The sequence below is a fragment of the Mytilus galloprovincialis genome, chromosome 12, assembly GCF_965363235.1.
Source record: "Mytilus galloprovincialis chromosome 12, xbMytGall1.hap1.1, whole genome shotgun sequence".
Lineage (NCBI taxonomy): Eukaryota > Metazoa > Mollusca > Bivalvia > Mytilida > Mytilidae > Mytilus > Mytilus galloprovincialis.
In genome coordinates, this window is record NC_134849.1 from 48,166,901 (window position 1) to 48,189,257 (window position 22,357).

The following is a 22,357-nucleotide window of genomic DNA, read 5'->3' on the forward strand; positions in this document are numbered from 1 at the left end:
CATTGGCATCATTCCCTGTTTAAAAATATATTTGAGATGCATGTTGTGAATAATTTAACATAGATGACACAAGATATACCAATTACACCAAAATCTATAACTGACCACAACAGTAAAATTTGAACAAGAACAACCATGAAGAGTTTATATATAAACCTTTGTCGGGGTGAAACGAGTTAACCAAGTAATCACCCAACCTCTCTGTTCTTCTCCGATTGGTTATTTCTTCATAATCAACATGTGTTTCGGTTGTTCACAGTTATTCCTTTGATCTATACGTGAATGGTAACATCAAATTTACCTTGCCTTTTTGTTACTGTTCGATTGTCGAGTCGTGGGGAAAGGTAACAGCAAATAATGTGCAATTCAAAGAGGTTTAAAAATCCCATCAAAACTCTTTAGAGACAGATTCAATAATTGTACTTGCGATAGGATATTTCTCGAATCTTGGTCTCGCGCTTCAAGAAAGGTAGGGTATTTTTCACACAAAGACCATTTCCAAAATGTATTCCACAAACTTTGTTAAAATTCCTTATGCGACAGCTTGGTGTCTATTTTTAAGATTCTAAATCTTATTTTGAAGTACCTTTTGAATGCTCATTACTGAAATTTTGCAGGTTTTTGGCAAAGTTTGAGAAGTATCGCAAAAATTAATAAAGGGACATTTTATTTTGATTGGTCTTATGGTATATGTCGATGCACATATTTACAATTACGTATCGCAGTAAAATATATGATATAGTATTAAGAACCTCTATCGTCAACAACAACGTATAACGCTGAATAAGGTTTATGTCTTGATTTTAGGGGAATGTCTGAAATGGTTGTAAAAACTTAAATTGTATAATCTTAATGCTAACTTAATTATAAATAAAAACAATCTGTATATATAAACATCAAAGTTGTTATGTATCTCAAAAGAGAGGCGAAATGTACATTCACACTAATAAGTAGGGAAAAAAAAGCAACCCAACGGCTAAAAACCTAAAGATAAACAGACAAACAATAGTACACAAACAACATTTAGATGACATGTCCTCAGAATATACATATTCTATCTTGAAGACAAATTTCAAACTTACGAACACTGAAAAATAGGGCTTTCTCGCTCTAGGATTTGAAGTGTTTCAGAACGGAAAACTCCTTTCTTAAAACAATTAAGCAAAATGAATGTGTCTGGTATTTTATCAATGGTTATTGTTATTTGTTTATCTTCTTTTAGAAAAGGCGTATTGTGAGAGAAGCTCTTTTTAAGTGTGCTACTTCCCGCTTAGGTCAGACCGGGTTTTTTAATGATTGTGAGTTCAACCGAATTACCATGATGGTATATTCCTACGAAATTTCCTGTAAAAGTTGTCTAACTGGATTGTTTCTGAACTTGACGTTAAGTATAAGTTATTACTTCGTGTTGAAGGGATTGTTTCACTTTTAGATCTTTAAGTTTTGGGTTTTTTTTATGTTTGTGCAGGGTTTTTTTTATTGATTGTTTTCCTTTGAATATGAAATTGGAAACAGTCTTTAATAGACCTTTCGTCAGAAATATTAAGAGCAAAGTCTGGACTGGACAAATATAACTTAATTGGTCCATATATAGGTGATTGTGAATTCATCTTTAATGTAAAATATAATATTTGAAATTATAAAAACTGTCAAGTTGCAATGAATGATATATAGTTTTAAAAACATGAGATAATATGAAATTTTGTCTTTTCACGGAAGTTTTTCTTCATATTTTTCCTTTCATGTGCTGTGCATATTCTGAAAATAAATATAAAAAAATAGTCATTTTGCTCAAATATGCTTTCGACTACAAAAAGTTTTTTTTGCAATATGTAAAGCTCTTCGTGCTGAGCTAAGGGTACTTCGGTGTTCAAGTGGTATGAGTTGTCCAATTACTGTATCACCGAGGTTGCGAGGTGACCACTCCCGCTTCCTCCACCAATAAAAACTGACCGCCACGAAATAGCATAATAGTGCTAAAAGTGGCGTTAAACACCAATCAATCAAATAATCCTGAGCTTAAAACAGATATGTAAATATACATGCTTTTATTTACCCAATGAACAGATTTGTAACAGAGCATCCAAAGTACACTTCATGTGAGTGAAGCGAAGAAACAAGCATCATTTTGTTTTGTGATGCTCTCTTACGTTTTATATATAACATTGCCTTTCTAAACTTGGGTGTACCTGGTGATATTTGTTCCTAAAAACACATGAAGTTATACGCAAAAAAATCGCTTTCGTAAGATTTTTAGCATGTTGAAAATAAAGTGTAGAATGGTAGTCATCAATTTATATAGAAAAAGACAAAAATACAGATCAAAGAAAAATAACTTCAGTAAAAAAACTTACAAATAGGAATGCATTGCTCGTTGCATCTTAATCCTAATGGATTGTAATTTCAATAAGTATTAAGCATAATCCACCTAAAGTAAACTACATGTAGTTTGTTTCTGTTTTTTTGTTTAAAGTTGTGTTTTTAACTTCCTATCTTTAGCCGCATGGGAAACAATTCTGTTCAGTGGTTGTTGTTACAAAAACGTCCAAATAAGGATGACGAAGTCGCCATTTTCCAAGTTTAGCGAGAGTTGACATAAAACATCTACGTAATGAACATATTCTAGACAGGGGACAACGTACTAATATGATTCAAGGTAACCTCGAAGTCTTCCTATTTTATCCTGCATTAATTTATAGAGTAATCAATGTATTGGCGTTTATTTTGTCTCCTTTTATTCGAATCTTTGGAATTGACTTTGTTCGATATACTCTTACTATATCAAAGTGTTACAGAAGTGTTCGAACAAATAAAATGAAAACTGATATGTGTGCTTGTTACAGATAGCTAAGTTGTAAAAAATAATGTGTACATTTATTGTACCCGTCTTACCACTATAGTTTATTTTACCATCTCCGTCTTTGTCAGCATCTATGATTGTTTCTAATGAATCATCCTCAGCGTTTTTATCTCCTACAAAAGAAAGCAAATTACGTGTCTTAGCTGGTAAACACACAGAAACATAATACAGTGCTATACAGACTTCTTCCTCAAAATCCTTCTTAAATCTCCCATAGCGACATTGTCAGACGAACGGAAGTAGTACATTAAATAAGAACATATTATATATAGAAAGTCAGTTATTACGTTTCAAATATTGAATATCATTTTAAATTACACATTTAACCCGAAAAAGTAAATGTACATGGGCCGTTCAACCCATTTGTAGACTTCAAAGTTTAGCCCATATGTCCATGCACTTATAATTGGCCATAAGGTAACAGGCCAAACGGCATATCTCAATTAGGAATACTTCCTTTACAAAGATTATCGTAAAAAAAATATAAATCCGCTTACCAAACTGTTTCATAAAATATTTTAGTTCCGATTGGTCAATAAAGCCATCTTTATTTCTGTCTAACATGTCAAAGGCTGCCCTAAAGTCAGGATCTTCCAGTGTATCCTTTTTTACCATGTTAATTTTTATAGCAAAATCTTCAAATTCCTGATAATCTATGTAACCATTACCTATAATATCATAAAATGTAATGTAGTAGTTAACATGTCATAAAATTATAAACTTATGCAAGAACTTAAAGAAAATCAATATACTACAATATTTAAAGTGACCAATATGCTCAAGGTCCTGCAATTATTTACTACTGCTATAGTATTAAAAGTCAGGAGAACGCTATATCGTATGTTAGAACTTTCGGATATCAATCGTAGATTTAATATCACGTTGGTATCTCTCGCCTCTATATAATTAGTTCTCAAAGTGAACTAATCGATACATAAATCGATGCATGACACGTGAGTGGAGCAAATATTCAATCACAACATAGAAACATGAAAGATAAACATTATGTGTATACCATCGCTGTCTAATCTGTGTAGAATGTCATCCAATTCTTCTGAACAAGTGAGATATCCAAGAGATCTCATCATAGCGCCGATCTCCTTCTTTGATACTTTTCCATCACGGTCAGAATCAAACAGTGCAAAGGTTTCCGTGATCGCTGGAATAAAATTACGTTATGATATGAAATTAAACAGACCTTGTAAAATCCAACTGCACGAGTACGCTATCTATTTATATTTATATCTATGTTAATACCGCTTATATTACCGTCGGCAGTCTTCAAATCTCAGTTAATTGTATGAGTTCTAGACTAGCATGCACACGAAACGATGATACATATTTTCGATCCAATGCCTTGTTTATTGTTTTTATATACACTTTTTTTTATTTCGGATATACGTTTTAGTATGTTATAAAGTCAAATCGGTAAACATGAAGTTGCGATAATGCCCCTTATAATGTTGTTGTTCTTTGACGTTATTTATTGTATAAACCAATCTTATCCATTTAACCATTAAAACGCCAATTAAGATCATAGAATAAGTACATGTAATATAACAGGAGTCTAATTTCTTCATGTTAGTTTCAGGTGTCAGACCACCAATTAAAAATCCCTATCTGTTCAACCAAATTTTGCAATTTTCACAGCTTTCTAAATATTTTGCCTTAAGTTTAACTTCATAGAAACCAGGTATATCCTTAATTGTACATGCCAATTTTCACCATACCTTTAAAGCCTTCTAACAAAATAACTGACCTTCAAACGGAGGTACTCAAAAAAAAAACTGGTTTTCTGGAAATCTAAAATTAGTATACTATGGAGCGCATTAATCCTCAATTTTTAATGCAAACTCATAGACAAGTAAATTTTGGCTCAAAATGATCTAGATATATTTCTCTTTCACCAAAAGTTTCATTTCTGCAAATTTGTTGGTTAGTTTAAGTAAACAAGGACATCAAAAGCACTATTTTGTGTCAGAGTAGGGCTACGTTCTAAATTGAAGGGAGTAATTGGAGGTCTGACACCTTAAAAAGAATTAGAAAATATCACATGGACAATTAAAAAAAACGTAAGTCGTAAAAAAAAAACACGGCAATAACATGATCAAAAACAATGACGACGAGAAGACAAAAAATACTAATCATAATACAACAAAAGAAAGATTATAGATATTGAACAGAAAAAAACTTCACCTGTATTCATTCTCTTGCGAGAAATTGTCTACATTATGTACCGTAAAAAATATAAGTAAAAATGTAAATACTGCTTTCTCAAAAGTTGCTAAGACAGGGCTATGAATAAATCAAATTAAGGTCATCATTCAAGAAATTTTACGGTCGCCATCATGAGCCATTAAAAAGTGTGTCAGAAATCATATCTGATATTCTTCCTCAATCATAATAACCTTCCATCATTACCGAACTGAACAAAGAAATAACACGACGGGTGCCGTATACGGTGCATGAATGCTTACCCTTCAAGAGCACCTGATTTCACTCCCGGTTTTTAGTGGAGTTCGTGTTGTTTCTTATTTCTTATTTATAACTGTTGATGTAAATGTCTTTTGGTGTTGTGAGTTTTTGTTTACTTGGTTTTGATTGTTATTAGTTTAAACATATTTATTTATAGTGGATTGGGAAACAAGTTTTGCAACTTATAGTAATCCCTTTCCACTTTGCGGGTGCGAGTGCTGCCTTGTAGTGGCATTAGCCTACTCTTTTTTGAAATCTACAAGGGTGTCTTTAACGTGTTATTGTCTTACAGATTCATGTAAATACCTTATTGTTGTTGTCAAACTTCTAAGAATTTGATGAAATAATTTTAAAAAAAATATGTAAGGGCTAACTGCAGTTTTAATAGATTTTGTATCATATATAAGTATATCTATCAAAAAACATTCAGGGTAGTCTTTCGTGTAGAAATAAATTGATTATGACTTCTTTAAAAATTCAATAAGATAAATATTTGAAAGCATTCCGGAAAAAGGTGCATATTTATAAAGACAAGGAAATTTGTAAAGCAATGCAAAGTTCCAATAGAAAAACTGTAGTAACTAAGTACTGTACGTTGATAAATAAATTGTTATTGACACTTGTTTTTATAGTTGTGCAAAAGGTTTTGTTGATGGGGGGGGATATGTTTGCTGCAAATTCATGTTGATCACGTATTAAATGACCTAGACAATGGTTTCATTTTTCGAAAGTATACTGTAAAATTAAAAGTATAGCTTCAAAATATCCAAATAAACATAGAGCCTTAACACATCATATCTGTATTGTTTTACATACCTTGTTTTGAAACTTCACTCAGCTGTCTTGTCATTGACTGAAAACAAATATAATATTTACGGGTTTATTTAAAGATCATAAAAGACAATTGACTTTTCTTACATATATTTTTTTGTATTTATATGCACGGATCAGTCGGAATGAAACGAATTCCCGAATGCTCCCAAATTTTTAGGATCGTAATAACATCTGTAAGTCACCATTATACAATGCTAAACTAAACCACAGCTGTATACAGTATATCCACTGGTATTACTAAAAAAAGACGGACAACTGTTTGGTTCCGAAATAACGGAGGGAAGACATTAGTTGCACAAAAATCCTGGTCACGGAGTTGCGGACTATAAAAAACAGTATCACTAATCATATAACAAAAGAATCTGTCGTCTTTAATCCATTTGATAACAATTGCATTTGTTATATTGAGTTACCAATATTTGCATTCCATAGAAGTTTCCGTCATTTTGATTGGCCAACAAATCCCAAATTTATACATTTTTATTTCGCTCATACAAAATGTGCACGTACTCTCTGGAAGCTATACACCAAACAAAGAAAAGAAATAAACAATAGATTCAACTCGTAATGTTATGTAGGGTAAGCATACAAATATGATTTTAAAAATCGAATGTTTCTTTTTATGATTTCACAGAGTTGTAACTTTGGCATGGAAAATATGCTTCGGTCAATGCTTTTACATCCCATCAGCTTTCCAGCGTTTACCAGTTTCAACTTTGACGGATTCTTTATGCGTAACTTCTACTGGCAAAAGAATTTGAACTTTGGCAAATATTTTATGCATAAACAGGGCGAGTTTGTTGGACTCATCATAACCTAGCTCATAGTTTTTGTTATTTTTTTATTGAAATATTCGAGAGAAACAATACGTCCTGATCTTCGTCGAGGAATATACATGTAAGTCGTTCCCTCTCCCTAGATATGCTGTAACCCTGTTCATTAGTATCTGATTTCAAGCTATCAGATTACTGAAAAGTCTTGAAATCAAAATTTATTGTTATTTTACTGTTTAAAAGTAAAGAAATTGTTTTTATGTTTTTCGATACATAATATATTTGTACCAATTACTACGGAAGGGTTTTAATTTAAAAATTCCTGTGAAATTTAATTCGATTCAAAATAACGTTTTTAAATCAACTGTGCTGTTTTTAATTTGCTTTCAATTGGTGGATAAATAGGGCCATTTCTTTAGAGTGAATAACTTTTATAGTAGATAAAGTTCGCAATCCTTCGGTTATTTTTATAATCGTTGAAACTAAAATCAATTTTGTTTTTAAAGAATTGTGCATTCACTTATCTATATATTGCAAGGCTAAATAAATCAATGTGCAATTAAAAGGGAATTGTAGATTCGTTCCAACATGATTTTTTTCTTTAAGTTTTATTTCAATTTAAAAATAGCTTTGATAAAAAAAACAATTAATACGTGATTGGGTACTAATGCGAATTGTTTATTAGTAATATAAGTACTAAGAAAGAAATTGACTAGTACTAAGATCCCTGTTAAAACATTTAATCCGGAGTTTAGTATGACGTCCATTATCACTGAACTAGTAACATATTTGTTTAGGGGCCAGCTGCATGACTCCTCCGGGTGCGGGAGTTTCTCGCTGAAGACCCATTGGTGGCCTTCGGTTGGTGTCTACTCTATGGTCGGATTGTTTCTTTGACACATTCCCCATTTCCATTCTCAATCTTATAAATGAATATTCCCCCCAATAACTGAGTACATATATTTTATATGGGAACTTGCTATCTCCGGAAATTTGAATAGGGTGTAAAGACGTTGACCAAATCACAGTTAGTATGAAGCGCTTTCCTTCATATTAAAAAAGTGACTACGATCAGCGTTGGTACATCCATATAAAATTACAAAAAAGAAAAATTCAATTCTTATTACTACTTGTGAATGATTCAACAATAAAATAAAGAGTTATATCAAGCGTTGTTCTTCTTCTTAGTAAAACTATTCCACTCTTTTTAATGATTCTGCTAAAATCAGTTTAAAATGTCACTTTTTGTCCTTTACAAATGTCAAAATGTATACGTGTAATAAATAATGGCTTTACTAGAAATAGATGACTTATGGTCAAATGATACCCACATGGACTTATTTGAGGGCGAGGATTATTTTATATTTATGACATCGACTGCATCTTTCACAATATTTTAACACCAATATCAGACATTGGACTTTCCAATATGAGGAATATACGTGTTTCAAACCTCAATTGATATCGCCCATCTGGTATATGTTGCCCGTATAAAATGTATACATTGCCGTGAGATTATTTGGTAAAAGTATAAAGTAGGTTCTGACATTCTGAACATGTTTGCCCCTGTCAGACTAGCTTTCTCTCTATATATATATGGTTTTCAAGATGCAAAACATTTAATGTATTTATACTGTATACCCTAAGAGTCACCGAGTTTGGTTGTTTGTTACGTAGTTTTAGAGTAGAAATAGAGGACGGAAACGATATAATATTGGCAGTACCTCATTGAGAGCCCTCTTGTTATTTCGACAAAAAGAAAACAACAAACGTATATTCAAATTAACCATGGTGTTCATGTTTGTTGACCAGACAAAAACAAACCTAACTGTATACTAGCTATATACCCTAAGGATCATTCAATCCAAGCTTTGTAAAAGTGGGTTAGTAGTTTCAGAGTCGGCGATCTTTGAAAAATTGTATGACATACGTGTATACGAAAGAAATAATTGTAGAATAAGGTTAATTTCGCTTTTGGACACATCCAAATTTTTTGGTTGTATAAAGATTTTTGCATATACAGTTATATCTGTAATGTTGGGGTTTTTTTATTATATTTGTTGATTGCGGGAAATAACACTTTGACATTTTCTTACTATATTTAAAATAGTTTTAGAGATAATAGGCAAAATCCTACAAAAAAAACAGGGGGATCTTTTAACGGCAGTAACTTTTGATAATTTTGGAGAAATAGGAATTAGGTAGATTTAACATCTTTATGTGCATGTTGGCCCTCTCAGGTTTTGTCTATCTAATAGGTTCCCAAAATATAAGTCAATTTATGTAAATTTCTTTTGTTTTCTAATTTAAGCCGGTTTTGTTTATTGACTGGCCAGACTTTAGGCTAGATACCTTTATGATCATTTACCTGAAGTTTCGTTGAAATTGGAACAATAGACTCAGAGGAGAAGATCTTTTAAAACGATTACGTCGACTCCAGTTTGAGCGTGTTTATATGACAAGTGTAGGGTAAAAAGAATAGCCGTATAAAGTTGTAAGAATAAATATTTATGTTCTTATAAATATGTTATATGATTGTGAGGACTCTCAGGAAGATTAGTTTTAACTAATTGGGATTATCCTCTTGAAATAAAGATTATACATGTATTTCATTTATTAATAGTTACTCTTTCTTAAGCAAGTAGTTTAATATCTTACAAAGTACCAATATTGTATATAGATTGAGTCGATATCAATATTCGACCAATATTGATAGCATTTCAAACATTCACAAATAAAATCGATGTTTTGTCATTAATGTATTTAACTGATATTTCTTCTTATGAACTTATGAATTTTTAATAAACCAAAGAATGCACAAGTGTTGTAGATTGATCACGGTTTTATGAACGTGAAATTGGATTGGTAAAAGAATTGCTCGAGTGTTGCAGAAAAGTCGCTCCTTCATTGAAGATAAGCAACTTCTTCTTTGAAATAAATAATTTCCGTACGTGAATTGCGTCAATGCTAGAATCAAGTTTTAGTGTATTTTATATCAAACTTTCTTCCCCATAGCCGATAGATGTTTTGACGTTTTCGTAAATGAAAGACGTTAGTCAAACAGTAAACCTGCAACACAAGTACGTTCATGAAGTCATTTAGAAGGCACAACAGCTTCATTGTTACATTACAAAATGGTTTATTGAAAAGAAAGATTTTATAATGAATTCTAATTTCAATAATGAAAAATGTGCTGTCAATACTGTGTATTTATACTTGGAAGGTCTTAATGTTATAAGTGAAAGTCAATGAATGTTTTGATCTAAAGGGAGTTTGAAGATTTCTTCGTGTTTATTTGTAGTACTGCTTTGTACCGAAATGACGTTTTCATGTACCGGATCATGGAAGTATTATGACCGGATCGACTTAGAAAAAAAATATTTACGTTGCAATTTTTTAGATTAAAGAAAACATTTACAAATTTTCACATTAGTAAATCAGAATTCTTTTTGAAATGATTACCCTTTGGCGTAGACTTGCTACATGTCCCTTCCTAATTATGATTTTTCTTTTTTTATATTTCAATTTTGCCCCTTTAATAATTTTACTGCTATAACTAGGAGATTACAATTATACTGACATCTGCAGGAGATGAATGTAGGATAAAAAAAAACTTAAATCAAATAGGTTGGGGTGGGGTGGGGGGGGGGGGGGGGGGTAAACTGCTGCAAGTTTTATTTATCCCACATTGATTTTTAATTATAACTATATTGGTCAATCAATTTTCCCAAATTAAGTTAAGAGGGGAGAAACGGGGGGGGAGGGGGGGTCAGTGAAAAAACTATGTGAATTAAGTTTTTTTATTCTTCATTGAACTTTGATGTCGTCCCTTACGAAGAGGTTAAATATACGTGTAAACTTTGAGACTCTCCGGCTGATCATTATAACATAGAGGGGTCTAACGAAGAGGTTAAATATACGTGTAAACTTTGAGACTCTCCGGCTGATCATTATAACATAGAGGGGTCTAACGAAGAGGTTAAATATACGAGTAAACTTTGAGACTCTCCGGCTGATCAGTATAACATAGAGGGGTTCAACGAAGAGGATAAATATACGAGTAAACTTTGAGACTCTCCGGCTGATCAGTATAACATAGAGGGGTCCAACGAGGAGGATAAATATACGAGTAAAGTTTGAGACTCTCCGGCTGATCAGTATAACATAGAGGGGTCCAACGAAGAGGATAAATATACGTGTAAACTTAGAGACTCTCCGGCTGATCATTATAACATAGAGGGGTCCAACGAAGAGGTTAAATATACATGTAAACTTTGAGACTCTCCGGCTGATCATTATAACATAGAGGGGTCTAACGAAGAGGTTAAATATACATGTAAACTGGCTAAGAGACTCATCAACTGATCAGTATTATAACATCAAATGTTGTAAAAAAGGTGAAAAAAAGAATTGTTTCATCAATAATGAAAGCGTCGTTTTGAAGACATAAGATGCTTATGTAAACATAGAAAAAGTATCAGAATTATTATTAAATTAAATCTATAAATATAAAATGTAAACAACTCACCGACATGTTCAGTTGATCAATAAACACCTTTTCACTTTAATAGCAGAGGTATAAAGTCTATATGATACAATTTTTAAATGTCTTATATTTGTTTAACTTTGAGAAGTTAGATTAATTTAATTAAATGCTTTCGTCATGAACCATTACATGTCAATACACGTTTAACGATAATTAGATATGGTGCAGTTACCTTATTTTTCACCACCAAAATTTGTTAAGATTAAGATTGCAATTAAAATGTTGTCAATTCTAGAATTGATATTCTAATAAGCTATTTTTATATTATTTGTAGGTAATTGCACCATATTATTATCTATTCGTAAACTTAAACCTTATTTGACGAAAGCATTATTTTTTACACAAAATACTGTCGTCATTACTCAATACGTTCATTTATCTGCTACCAGTAAGCATTGTCTGGATATGAAGAATAAAAAGATTATAATAAATTATTATATAATTGCCTATTATTATAATAATTACATTTAATATTATTAGGTAAACATTTAACATATTTTAAATCAAGCAGATAGATACGTTTGAAATTTTGAGATATTAAAGAAAAATGCTTTTACTCATTTTTTTCCAAGTATTCGACATTTATCCATTATCTAGTATACCAACCTTGATCTTGTTTTTGTCAAAAATCAAATGAATAGGCCACCTAAATTGTATGTTTGGGAGATTCTATATTTAATGTTATTCCTTTACAATAGAAATAGCCTGTTTTCAGCAGTGATTGTTATAACCGGTGCTTTGCTTTTTGGCTATTTGGCATTTCATTTGAAACAAAAAAATAAAGCATCCATCATATTTCCAATACATATAGTTAGGAAAATATGCCCATCTGATTTTTTATCAAAGTATATTAAAAGTGAACAGGGACAATTTTGAATATTTATTTATTTTTATTGAAAATCTGTCTCATAACAAAATATCAAGCACATTATTAACATTAGGTACTAAATAGCTTTTCTTCATAATTAAAAGACATACCACATAAGGATGTTCACGAATTTACAAGGAGATTTGTAACTCAATTTGCAGGCACCATTTACATAAACAATTAATTTCGTTTTACATAAAAGCTTTAAAAAAGCTTTCGTTACTACAAAAGAAAGGATTTTTTTTAGATCAACTGGTATACAGCAACAACGCATATAGTACACGAACGATTTGTGCAGCGCCCAGAACAACAGATATACAGCAACAACATAAACAGAAGTTGAACACGTAAGATTGTGAGCAGCGCCCAGGACAACCGGTATACAACAACAACATAAAGAGTACACGAAAGATTGTGTTCAGCACCCAGAACAAAAGATATACAGCAACAACATAAACAGTACACGAAAGAGTGTGTGCAGCGCCAAGAACAGCATATAGACAGCAACAACATAAACAGTGCACTAAAGAATCTGTGAAGCGCACATAACAGCTGGTATACAGCAACAACATCAACAGTCGACGAAAGATTTTTGCATTGCCCAGAACCACAGGCATACAGCAACAACATAAAGGATACACGAAAGATTGTGTGCAGCGCCCAGAACAACTGGTTGTATAGCTACAACACACACAGTACACGAATGATTGTGTGTAGCGCCCAACAAAACCGATAAACAGCAACACAATAAAGAGTACACGAAAGATTGTGTGTAGCGCCCAGAACAACTGGTTGTATAGCTACAACACACACAGTACACGAATGATTGTGTGTAGCGCCCAACAAAACCGATAAACAGCAACACAATAAAGAGTACACGAGAGATTGTGTGTAGTCCCCAGAACAACAGGTATACAGCAACAACATTAACAGTACACGAAACTCAGAGTGTGTGCAGCGCCTAGAACAACCGATATACAGTTACAACATGAACAGTACACGAAAGATTGTGTGTACCGCCTAGAACAACCGGTATACAGCGACAACATAAAAAGTACACAACATATTTTGTGTAGTCCCGAGAACAACAGGTATACAGCAACAACATTAACAGTACACAAAAACTCAGAGTGTGTTCAATACCCAGAACAACTGGAATAAGTAAGTTTCAGAAAGAAAAAAAAAAGCATTTTAATATTTGTTCCAATGATTTATGTGTCTTTTTCGTAAAGTAAAAACATAGTTTTAGTTTTGTAGTAGTTTCCTCATTTTGTAATATTTGAATTGACATGAGTGATTCACGAAGTATGCATGTAAAATTACATATACTTTACAAATGAACACGTTTTGAAATGAAAAAGAAAATAATTGAATGGAATACCGGTATATCTAATCGTTAACCTCCAAATCGGTATTGGGTTTCATTTCATTGTAAGTATATACTAGAACCTTTCAAATTAATTGTTTTTTTTTTTTAATTCTCATAACAGATTATGACTTCCTATTTTAGCCTTTTAAATGAATACTCAGGTTTTGTCGAAATACCAGTAAATCATAGCTTTTAATTTAATGCTCGTTTCCTGATGTGTCGCTCCCAAATCAGTGATAGTGTAATATGTAATGTGTCTCCTGTTTTGTCCGTTTAGAAAAAATGAAAGTGTTGATAGTATATCTTTTATAACCTCGTCTAAATTTTTAACAACTTTTCGAGATTTAGAGATTCAAATTGGTACACTGGTCGTTTGTTTACTTGGTGCATTCTTTGTTGTTGTTTTTTTGTGGTAAGAGTAAGCGTGACTTAACATTTATTTAGAAAATTCCGTCCTTAATTAATTTCAATTAGGTAAGCTAATTGCATTCTCATTTAGTTTTAAAAACCGATGCCTTTCTGTCTGATCACTGGATAATTTTTGTGCTAATTACACCTTATGTAAGAATCCGGGGTTTTGATTGGTTAATAGCCAGTGTATTTTTCACCAATTTGCTGTTATCAAATGAATATCGTTCATTTTTAACGCCGCCGGGGTATTTGCTAAAAGGATATGCCTTTTTTACCCTCTCTGCCGTGGTATTTGCCAAAAAATACTCTATCCGACTGGACGCTTGTAACGTCACGATCATCAATGCGTTTTAGTACATTAACATTCGGTGTAATTAAACAGATATATCATGTTATTGAGGGGTATTTGCGAAAAATACCAGTCTTGAGAATGAATTTCCCTCGCCTTACGGCTCGTGAAATTTAACATTCTCTCGACTGGTATTTTTCGCAAATACCCCTCCTTAACATGATATATCTGTTCATAAAGAGATTAAGATTATATTAATTAGATTATTTTTCTATACAAGTTAAAATTGTATCGTGCAACTGTGTTATAAATCAACAGCATAGTACATGTACTATCTGAAGCAAGTTGGGACCACACGTACAATATGATCTATTGTTTATCGCCGCATTTCGATCCAAGGTAACTTTTTGGTTTAATAATGCTATGAAAAGTCACCGTGACTTAACAGTTTTTTATTTTATTTCTCGCATTCAATTAATTTCAAATAAGAGATAATCTGATTGCATTATTACTGAGTTAAGCCGAGGCTATTAAAACGTGTCCAGTCAGTCTGATCTTTCCTTGAAAGAAATTACGATTACAACGTTTGTTTGTACGATACAATAAGATTGGAATTAAAGTCAATTGAAATTATAAAAAAAGTGTGTGATAACATTGTGTGAGGGAATTCGACGTTTGATGTACCACTGTTCACTCCAGTGCAATTTATGACAATACCACTGCATCAATCAGAATTATTTTTTTGCAGTGTTTTAAGAAATGGTTTTGCTTTGTTGTTGCGTATTATTTGTGAAACATTCAATGTTTTAAAAAGGCGAATTTTCTTTATAAAGTCAATGATTATGTTGACTTTTGAAGGCCAAACTTTCTACAGCCTTAAATACGCTAATGAAAGATCCAAAAACTATACCAATACATAACGACATGTTTATGAAATTATAACAAATCTATTGGTTAACAAATTTTTAAAAAGTCGTAAGGCAATTTGATTGGATTAAGTTGTTATTAGTTTACCTTCAAACTTGTTTATGCTTTTCATACATGACTATTGATTAATTAGAACGTGCATGAATGTGTACGGTAACTAAAATGACCTTCAAACTGGACACTGGACGAGTCAATATTATGTTTTATCAATGAAAGTTAAGGTATGAAAGGTAAGAATTGCCACTTATTCGATTTTAACAAAATTTTCGGAATATACAGTTGAAAGGTTATTTTTTAAAAGCCTATTGTGAAGAGTAAAAAGAAATTTTACAAATAATACGTTTTGTTCTGTTAAACAAGTCATTTTCGTAAGAGAAATACCGAAATATATTTTACGCACGACTACGGCAGGTAAAATTATTATTTATCATAATAAAAAAAAGCATTTTTCAGTCTCATTGGAATATGTTGATTACAATTAATCCCAAACTTAAGAAGTAAGTAACTAAAGTCAAAATATGTCCGATCTGCCTATTTCTGCACATCAAAAGTCAATACGATCGTTTTAAAGTCAATATCGTCTACCTCACAAAATCTTGTTAGGCACTATAGCAAACAACAGGACACAAATCAACGCAAACTTCAAAGAAATATTAGGACCCAATTTAGGGAACAGTTTAAGTCCTACTTTGTTTAATTGTTATATAAATGATTTACATTCAATTTTTGATGTAAATTGTAACCCTCCAGCTCTTGATACTTCAAGTATCCAAACTCTCAACTATGCAGATGAATTAGTGTTACTGTCCGAGACAAACCAGGGGCTTCAAATCGCATTAGATAAACTAAATAAATATTGCACTAAATGGCAGTTGAGTGTTAATACAAACAAGACTAAAATTCCAGTTTTTCAGAATATTTATAAACAATCTCCACCCCTCTTGTTCAATAATAAATTTTTGACTGAAGTTAAGGACTTTAAATTTTTAGAGAATATTATTAACTATAGGGGAAATTTTACAAAAACTACTGAAGAGCTGTCTAAAAAAGGCATTAAAGTTTTATTTTTATTGAGAAAATATTTTGTTCCCACTAATTTGTCATGTAAATTATTTGATACTCTTATAAGACCTATTTTGACATACAACTCTGAAATTTGGTTTATGGATAATTTTCAGTCAGCTTTTAGGGCATCTAATAGAGCTGCAGTAAATAATACATTTTGTGATACTCTTGCATTAGCAGAAAAATATCCCTTTGAGAAGGTTCATTCTAAATTTTGTAAAGCAGTATTAGGACTGAAAAAGACAGCCACTAACATAAGAGCTAGATCAGAATTAGGTAGATCTACTTTGGACTCCTATATAAAAACTCAAACACTCATGTATTTTTATAGAATAAATTGTAATGATATTAACCCCCTGGTTAAAGAATCTCTACAAACAAACATAAATTTACATTCCGCAGGAATTTATTCTTGGTACTCATTTGCAGATAAATTTTTTAAAGAAATGAAAATAAACCCAGAAAATTACTCTAATAATAATGTACCTTTTAAACAATCAAAAAACATGTTAAAATGTAATTTAAAAAAGTGTGTTTCAGAGGAATATGAAAAAAATACTTTAACTAAACTTTCAAAAATGGATTCCTCATCCAAACTTTGTCTTTATGGGAAATTAAAAAATAATTGTCAGTCTGAGGAATATTTAAATTGCAATAATTTTATACATAGGCAGTTACTCTCAAAATTTAGACTAAGTGATCATTACCTAGGCATTGAATTCGGAAGGTACAGAAACATTCCAAGAGCACAAAGATTATGTAAAAAATGTGAAGTCCTAGATGATGAATTTCATTTCTTTTTGTATTGTGACATTAATATATCTTTGCGTTCTAATCTTTTTGCTTATCTAAAAGTCTATGTACCATTATTTCAACATCTTGATGCATTCAATAAACTTAAACACATTCTAAACCCCATCCCTGAACTTGTTTGTCATATTGGAGTCTTCATCAAACAGTCTTTAGAACTGAGGGAGTCAGACCCGTGTCAGGCAAGGTTATGATGGTGTTTTTTTACATACATTTATAATTGAACTCTAATGTTCTATTATTCTGTATATTGTATTGTATTATTTTGTATTTCATTGTATTGCATTGTATAGTATAAAATTATTGTTTGATTGTATTGCTTGACCCTCATGGGTGTAATTTTGCAATAAAGATTATATAAAGCTAGCCACAAAAACCGGGTTTGTATGTTGTCATGTGATACGGAAGTTATTATAACCTCTCTATAGTGTAAATTTTCCGCTCAATCGTTAAAACAGGCATACGCTAGTAGGGGCGTATGACATTTGCGCCGATTATATATTTGCTAGCTCCTAATTGTATTTTCAGGTTAACGCAGGTGAGTAAATGCTGGTACATGAACTATAATTTGAAGTTATATTGGGAAAACTTAGTTAAAATGCGAACTCTAGAAATGCCCGCATCAGTACATAAGGAAAGAGAAAAGATGCACTTAAGTCTTCGTTATTGACAATACAGAAGAGACGAAATCACAAGAAAGGAATAATAATTAAATGTGTTGCCTATAAATACTCGACAAGAACAGATTTATGATTTTAATGTATTTCGTTTTTATGGACTTACATGTTGTAAATAGATTTTTAATTCGTGATTTTAGTATAAACAGACTGAGTATAAGCAGAGAGCTTTTATCATAGGTTTTTACGTCTTTATTTTAAAGTATGAGACATAGAACGATCCTGCTCGACATCCTACTTCCACCTCTCTGTGGTGAGCAGAGGACAACAGTCATATACATAATGATAATATGATTGACAATTCATATAATTTATACCTGTAATTTACCTGTAAAAAAATTGGCGCAAATGGAAAGAAAAATCGCCGCAAATGAAAGAAAAAATCGGCGCAAATAAAATGCAGATCGGCGGCTAGTACATTGTAGTTTGTAAAACCCTAAGTATACATCAACATTTTTGTTATTCTTTAGTCAATGATAGCGTTCATTAAAAGTGTCCTTTATATATTTATTTAATTGTTCTTATGTCACACATTTCTCAGACTAAGTATGACGTCTTTAAACTAAATCTATTGGTTGTGTAGTGACTGGTACTTCAGTCTTTGGGAAAAAGATTTACTTAGTAGTTGGTATTTACTTGGAACTAGCTCATCATAACCTCTAGTACACTTAGATCGGTACAACATGTTTGTTTTATTTATGCAACTTTTTTGGTACTTCAATTCTAAATAATTTTACAGTTTGTAACCATCCTGCACCACTCTCCCGTGTTTGGGAAGTTAACAAACATGTTTTACCTGTCACAATCTATTTTTGTCTGTCTCAAAGACCCAGTGGACTGTAGCCAGATATATCATCACTCGCTTATCGTCGTCGAAGTATTATGAGCATAACGAAATCAGAGATGTATTGACTATTGTATTCCATACATTTACCATGTATCAATCAAAAGAAAAAAAATATATAATTATGTCTTCAATAAAGTCTTAATTTACGACTATCCGTACTGCAATTCTGCATTATATTTTTTTAAGGAAGAAATTCGAGATTTTTTTCAACTCATCTGCTTCACATCGAAATGACATGAGCCTAAATATAGAAAAGACGAACCGAACGCAACAATCCCTGTCACCACAGAATTACACTAAATAAGAAGTATAAAATCGTGAATATTAATTTTTATTTATTAATGATAGATGTAAACATGGAAAGTCGATACAAATGATTATATATGTGTTCAAGTTTGTTCATTTTCCTTGCCAATCTGTTTGAATCCTTGAAGTTCTTCTGGCGAGAGTGACGGAACCTCGTCGTCTTTTTCTTTACTACCATGTTTCAGCATCCGTGTAAATTCTATATAATCAAACATTCCATCTCTTATAGGAGCACCGTGGAATAAATCATCTACCATATCTTCTGTCCATCTGTCTCCCATTGTCATCAGACATTCCTTCAAATAATCCTCGTGAACAAAACCTTGAAAAGACAGAATCATACAGTTGATGGTTCTAGATTATACAACTTTATACGGTACTCGAAATACTTATATGTGCTCGAAACAACAAATGCAGTATTTTGGTTGGTTCATTTACGAGTCTGAGCAGGATAATCGTGCTCGATTGTTTTATGACCACAAAGGAGTTTAAATAAACTTTAACATTCTGACTATATTTTTCAATCTGATAACGGTTTCCAAAACATTAGAGAAAATACTTGCATATAACCCTTATGTTCTATTTCTAACCATTTAAAAAATATTTTGATAGACCAGATTTGAATTCATACACATCTTCATGCATAATCCCTTTCACTTTTTGATTTTTGGCGTTTTGTTAAACTGATCTTTGAAAAAGTTAACGTCTATCGACGGACGAATAAAAATACCGAAAGGCAGATATACCCCCAATTAAATTATTCCCTATGAGCCAAATAGTACAAAAGTCGTGTGATATCTGTAACTGCTAGTGATACATTTGAATGCCAAATCATGGTTGAAATATTCAGATATTTGCAAAAACGAAAAAGAATGCAAAATAGTCTATTCAACAAGTTGGGGTATGGTTGTAAATGCCGTATTGCGGTAAGATGGTGGTCAACTGTTACACCGATTTTTTTTAAAGTACGTTTATAGTTTAAAGTTCCAGTAAAGGAGGGGTGGTTGATTATCCAAAAACTTACGACGATACACATTTATTTTAAGTGAAATTGCAGTGACCAAGATTTTAATATAATAACATTAAGTTCAAGTGAAATTGCAGTGACAAAGGTGTTAAAATGAAGGAGTCCATGTGATGACAATATTAGCTCATACAGACAAGTTTACTGCAAAAGATAAGTGAATTGTATCCATTTTGTCTGCATGGGTATGGAGAAAGGCTTACCATTATTAACTGTGTCGAACATTGCAAATGCATTTCGAATAACTTCCTCTGGATCTGTCCCATTTAGTTTCTCTCCAAACAAAGTAAGAAACATGGTAAAATTAATTGGTCCCGGTGCTTCTTTTATCATCTTTTCTAAGTATTCATTAGGCGGATCCTTTCCTAGAGATGTCATCATATCTAAGAGATCATCTTTGTCAATATATCCATCTCTGTTCTGGTCAATCATATTGAAAGCTTCCTAAAAAAAAACATTAGATAGTCACATTTGATTATGTTTTCTTTTTATTTGCTGACCTACAACGTATTAAAAATTTCCATTAATTAAATTTTAGTATAGCAGTTTGGATAATTTATATCGATTTTTTTATATACTAAATCACACTGCCGTTGATGAGCTTTTTTGCCAAAGTGTTTTCCTCTCTGACGTTCAATGAATTGTATATACCTTGGAGTAACGAAATTCTAATTCAGAGTCCAAAATTAGGACGAAAATTAGCTTTAATTAGATTTTGAACGTGCATGGGTCCGATATTCTCTTATATGATTTCAAAAGAAATTAAAAAATATATGCATTAATTGATAAGTAAGAAATCTGATAACATCAGCTATGATTAAAATGATTAAAGGTCGTAAAAAGACAATTATAGTTCATCAGACAAAATTTGGGCCATGCAAAATTTGTTATGCAAAATAAACAAACATTGAAGTAATGGAGATTTTCAAGGCGTGCTAAAAATTATACTGATGAAACTTTCAGCTAGAATTATCCTGAATCTCCCCTATTTTATGTTTTCTGTCAATAAAAAGGATATTTAAAGGATACTTACCTTAAACTCTTGTATCTGTGTTTGATCAAACATTGCAAACACATTTGATGTGTAGCGTTGCGCACGTGTGCGCTGACGCTTTGTTGATTTCCGTGCTGACATTTTGACCACCTGTTACAGAAAAAAAATCTTACCCATTTTAACAACTTTAATTATATATCTAAATTCCAAGAAAATATATATGATATTTCTCCAAAAAGTAAAATAACTACTAAATAATTATGAAAAACAACGATACAAATACTGAAATAGGTTGTTCGGCAAATTTCTTATATATAATTTTCACAAAAAGGGCATCACTTTAATAATTGTCCAAATTCGCATCTGTTGCATTGGTACATGTACCGTTAATCGGTTATCAAAGCTTTTGTTATCGTTTAATCTATGAATATACCGAAATTATCGTGGGCACAAGAGGAATATAGAAAAAAAACAAAAGAGAAACGATTTCGCCAAAAGGTGGTTGATATCTGTTTGTTTATTTATTTTTTATAATTTTTTTTATTTATTCGCTCATCTATTGGACAATACGAGCTCCTATTATATCCCCATTTTGAGTCCTCATCTATTTTCTGCGATACTTTTTTTATGTTATCATGCCGTACCTTTTTTGAGGTAGATACTTTTTTTAAATTCTTTTGAATTCTTTAACCGTATATACATGTATGTATGGCTGTAAACTGTGCGTGTATATATATATGTAAAGTTAATACATATCGTCGAAACTTTCGAAATGCATGAAATAAGACGAACTTAATTACATGACCTACATAACCTAAATACTATCAAAAATAGCTTGGAACACACAAGCTAAACGTCACTCGCAGTCACTTAACACATTAATATATTACATTCGAAAAACTATGAAATGATATACTTTAATCTTAAGAAATTAATAAAATTGTTACCTGAAATTTTCAAACGAGGTTACTCCCTAAACAGTTAAAACATGCCAATGAATCAGACATCTGGAGAAAAACTGATATGATAAGTTATGGTTGCCATGGTATTGCATGATCGAGGTGCTATAAAGGATACTTTTCACCTAGAAATTAAATATGTGTTTATATAAAGATAAAAGATTAATAGATGTGGTATGATGTCAGAGCCTGGTAAGAGACAAATAGATGAGGATGGACTTTTTTAAATTAAACTTTATTGCAGAAAGTAAAACCCTGAAGAGTTCAAATGCAAACATTGTACATGTGCGGTACCCAAGAACATGCAATATATCTGAGCAATA

General features: G+C 31.8%; 2 protein-coding genes across 3 annotated transcripts; both read right to left on the reverse strand.

Moving 5' to 3' along the window:
- Positions 1-1,589: 1,589 nt before the first annotated feature.
- On the reverse strand, positions 1,590-11,587 carry LOC143054039 (neo-calmodulin-like). Of its 2 annotated transcripts, XM_076226891.1 has the most exons (6): positions 11,471-11,587; positions 6,152-6,188; positions 3,876-4,019; positions 3,358-3,528; positions 2,893-2,973; positions 1,590-1,758 (listed from the first exon to the last, which is right to left on the reverse strand). In XM_076226891.1, exons 1-6 carry the CDS (start codon positions 11,474-11,476, stop codon positions 1,727-1,729), a joined length of 471 nt encoding a protein of 156 aa, XP_076083006.1. In that variant the 5' UTR covers positions 11,477-11,587; the 3' UTR covers positions 1,590-1,726. The 2 variants fall into 2 exon arrangements, with proteins under 2 accessions (XP_076083006.1, XP_076083007.1); XM_076226892.1 differs by lacking the exon at positions 3,876-4,019.
- Positions 11,588-19,066: 7,479 nt separating this feature from the next.
- LOC143055399 (myosin regulatory light chain 2, smooth muscle minor isoform-like) lies at positions 19,067-22,146 on the reverse strand. The gene is made up of 4 exons (XM_076228536.1): positions 22,023-22,146; positions 21,115-21,225; positions 20,285-20,525; positions 19,067-19,379 (listed from the first exon to the last, which is right to left on the reverse strand). The coding sequence occupies exons 2-4, from the start codon at positions 21,214-21,216 to the stop codon at positions 19,141-19,143; spliced, it is 582 nt and encodes a 193-aa protein (XP_076084651.1). The 5' UTR covers positions 21,217-21,225; positions 22,023-22,146; the 3' UTR covers positions 19,067-19,140.
- Between the last annotated feature and the right edge of the window lie 211 nt (positions 22,147-22,357).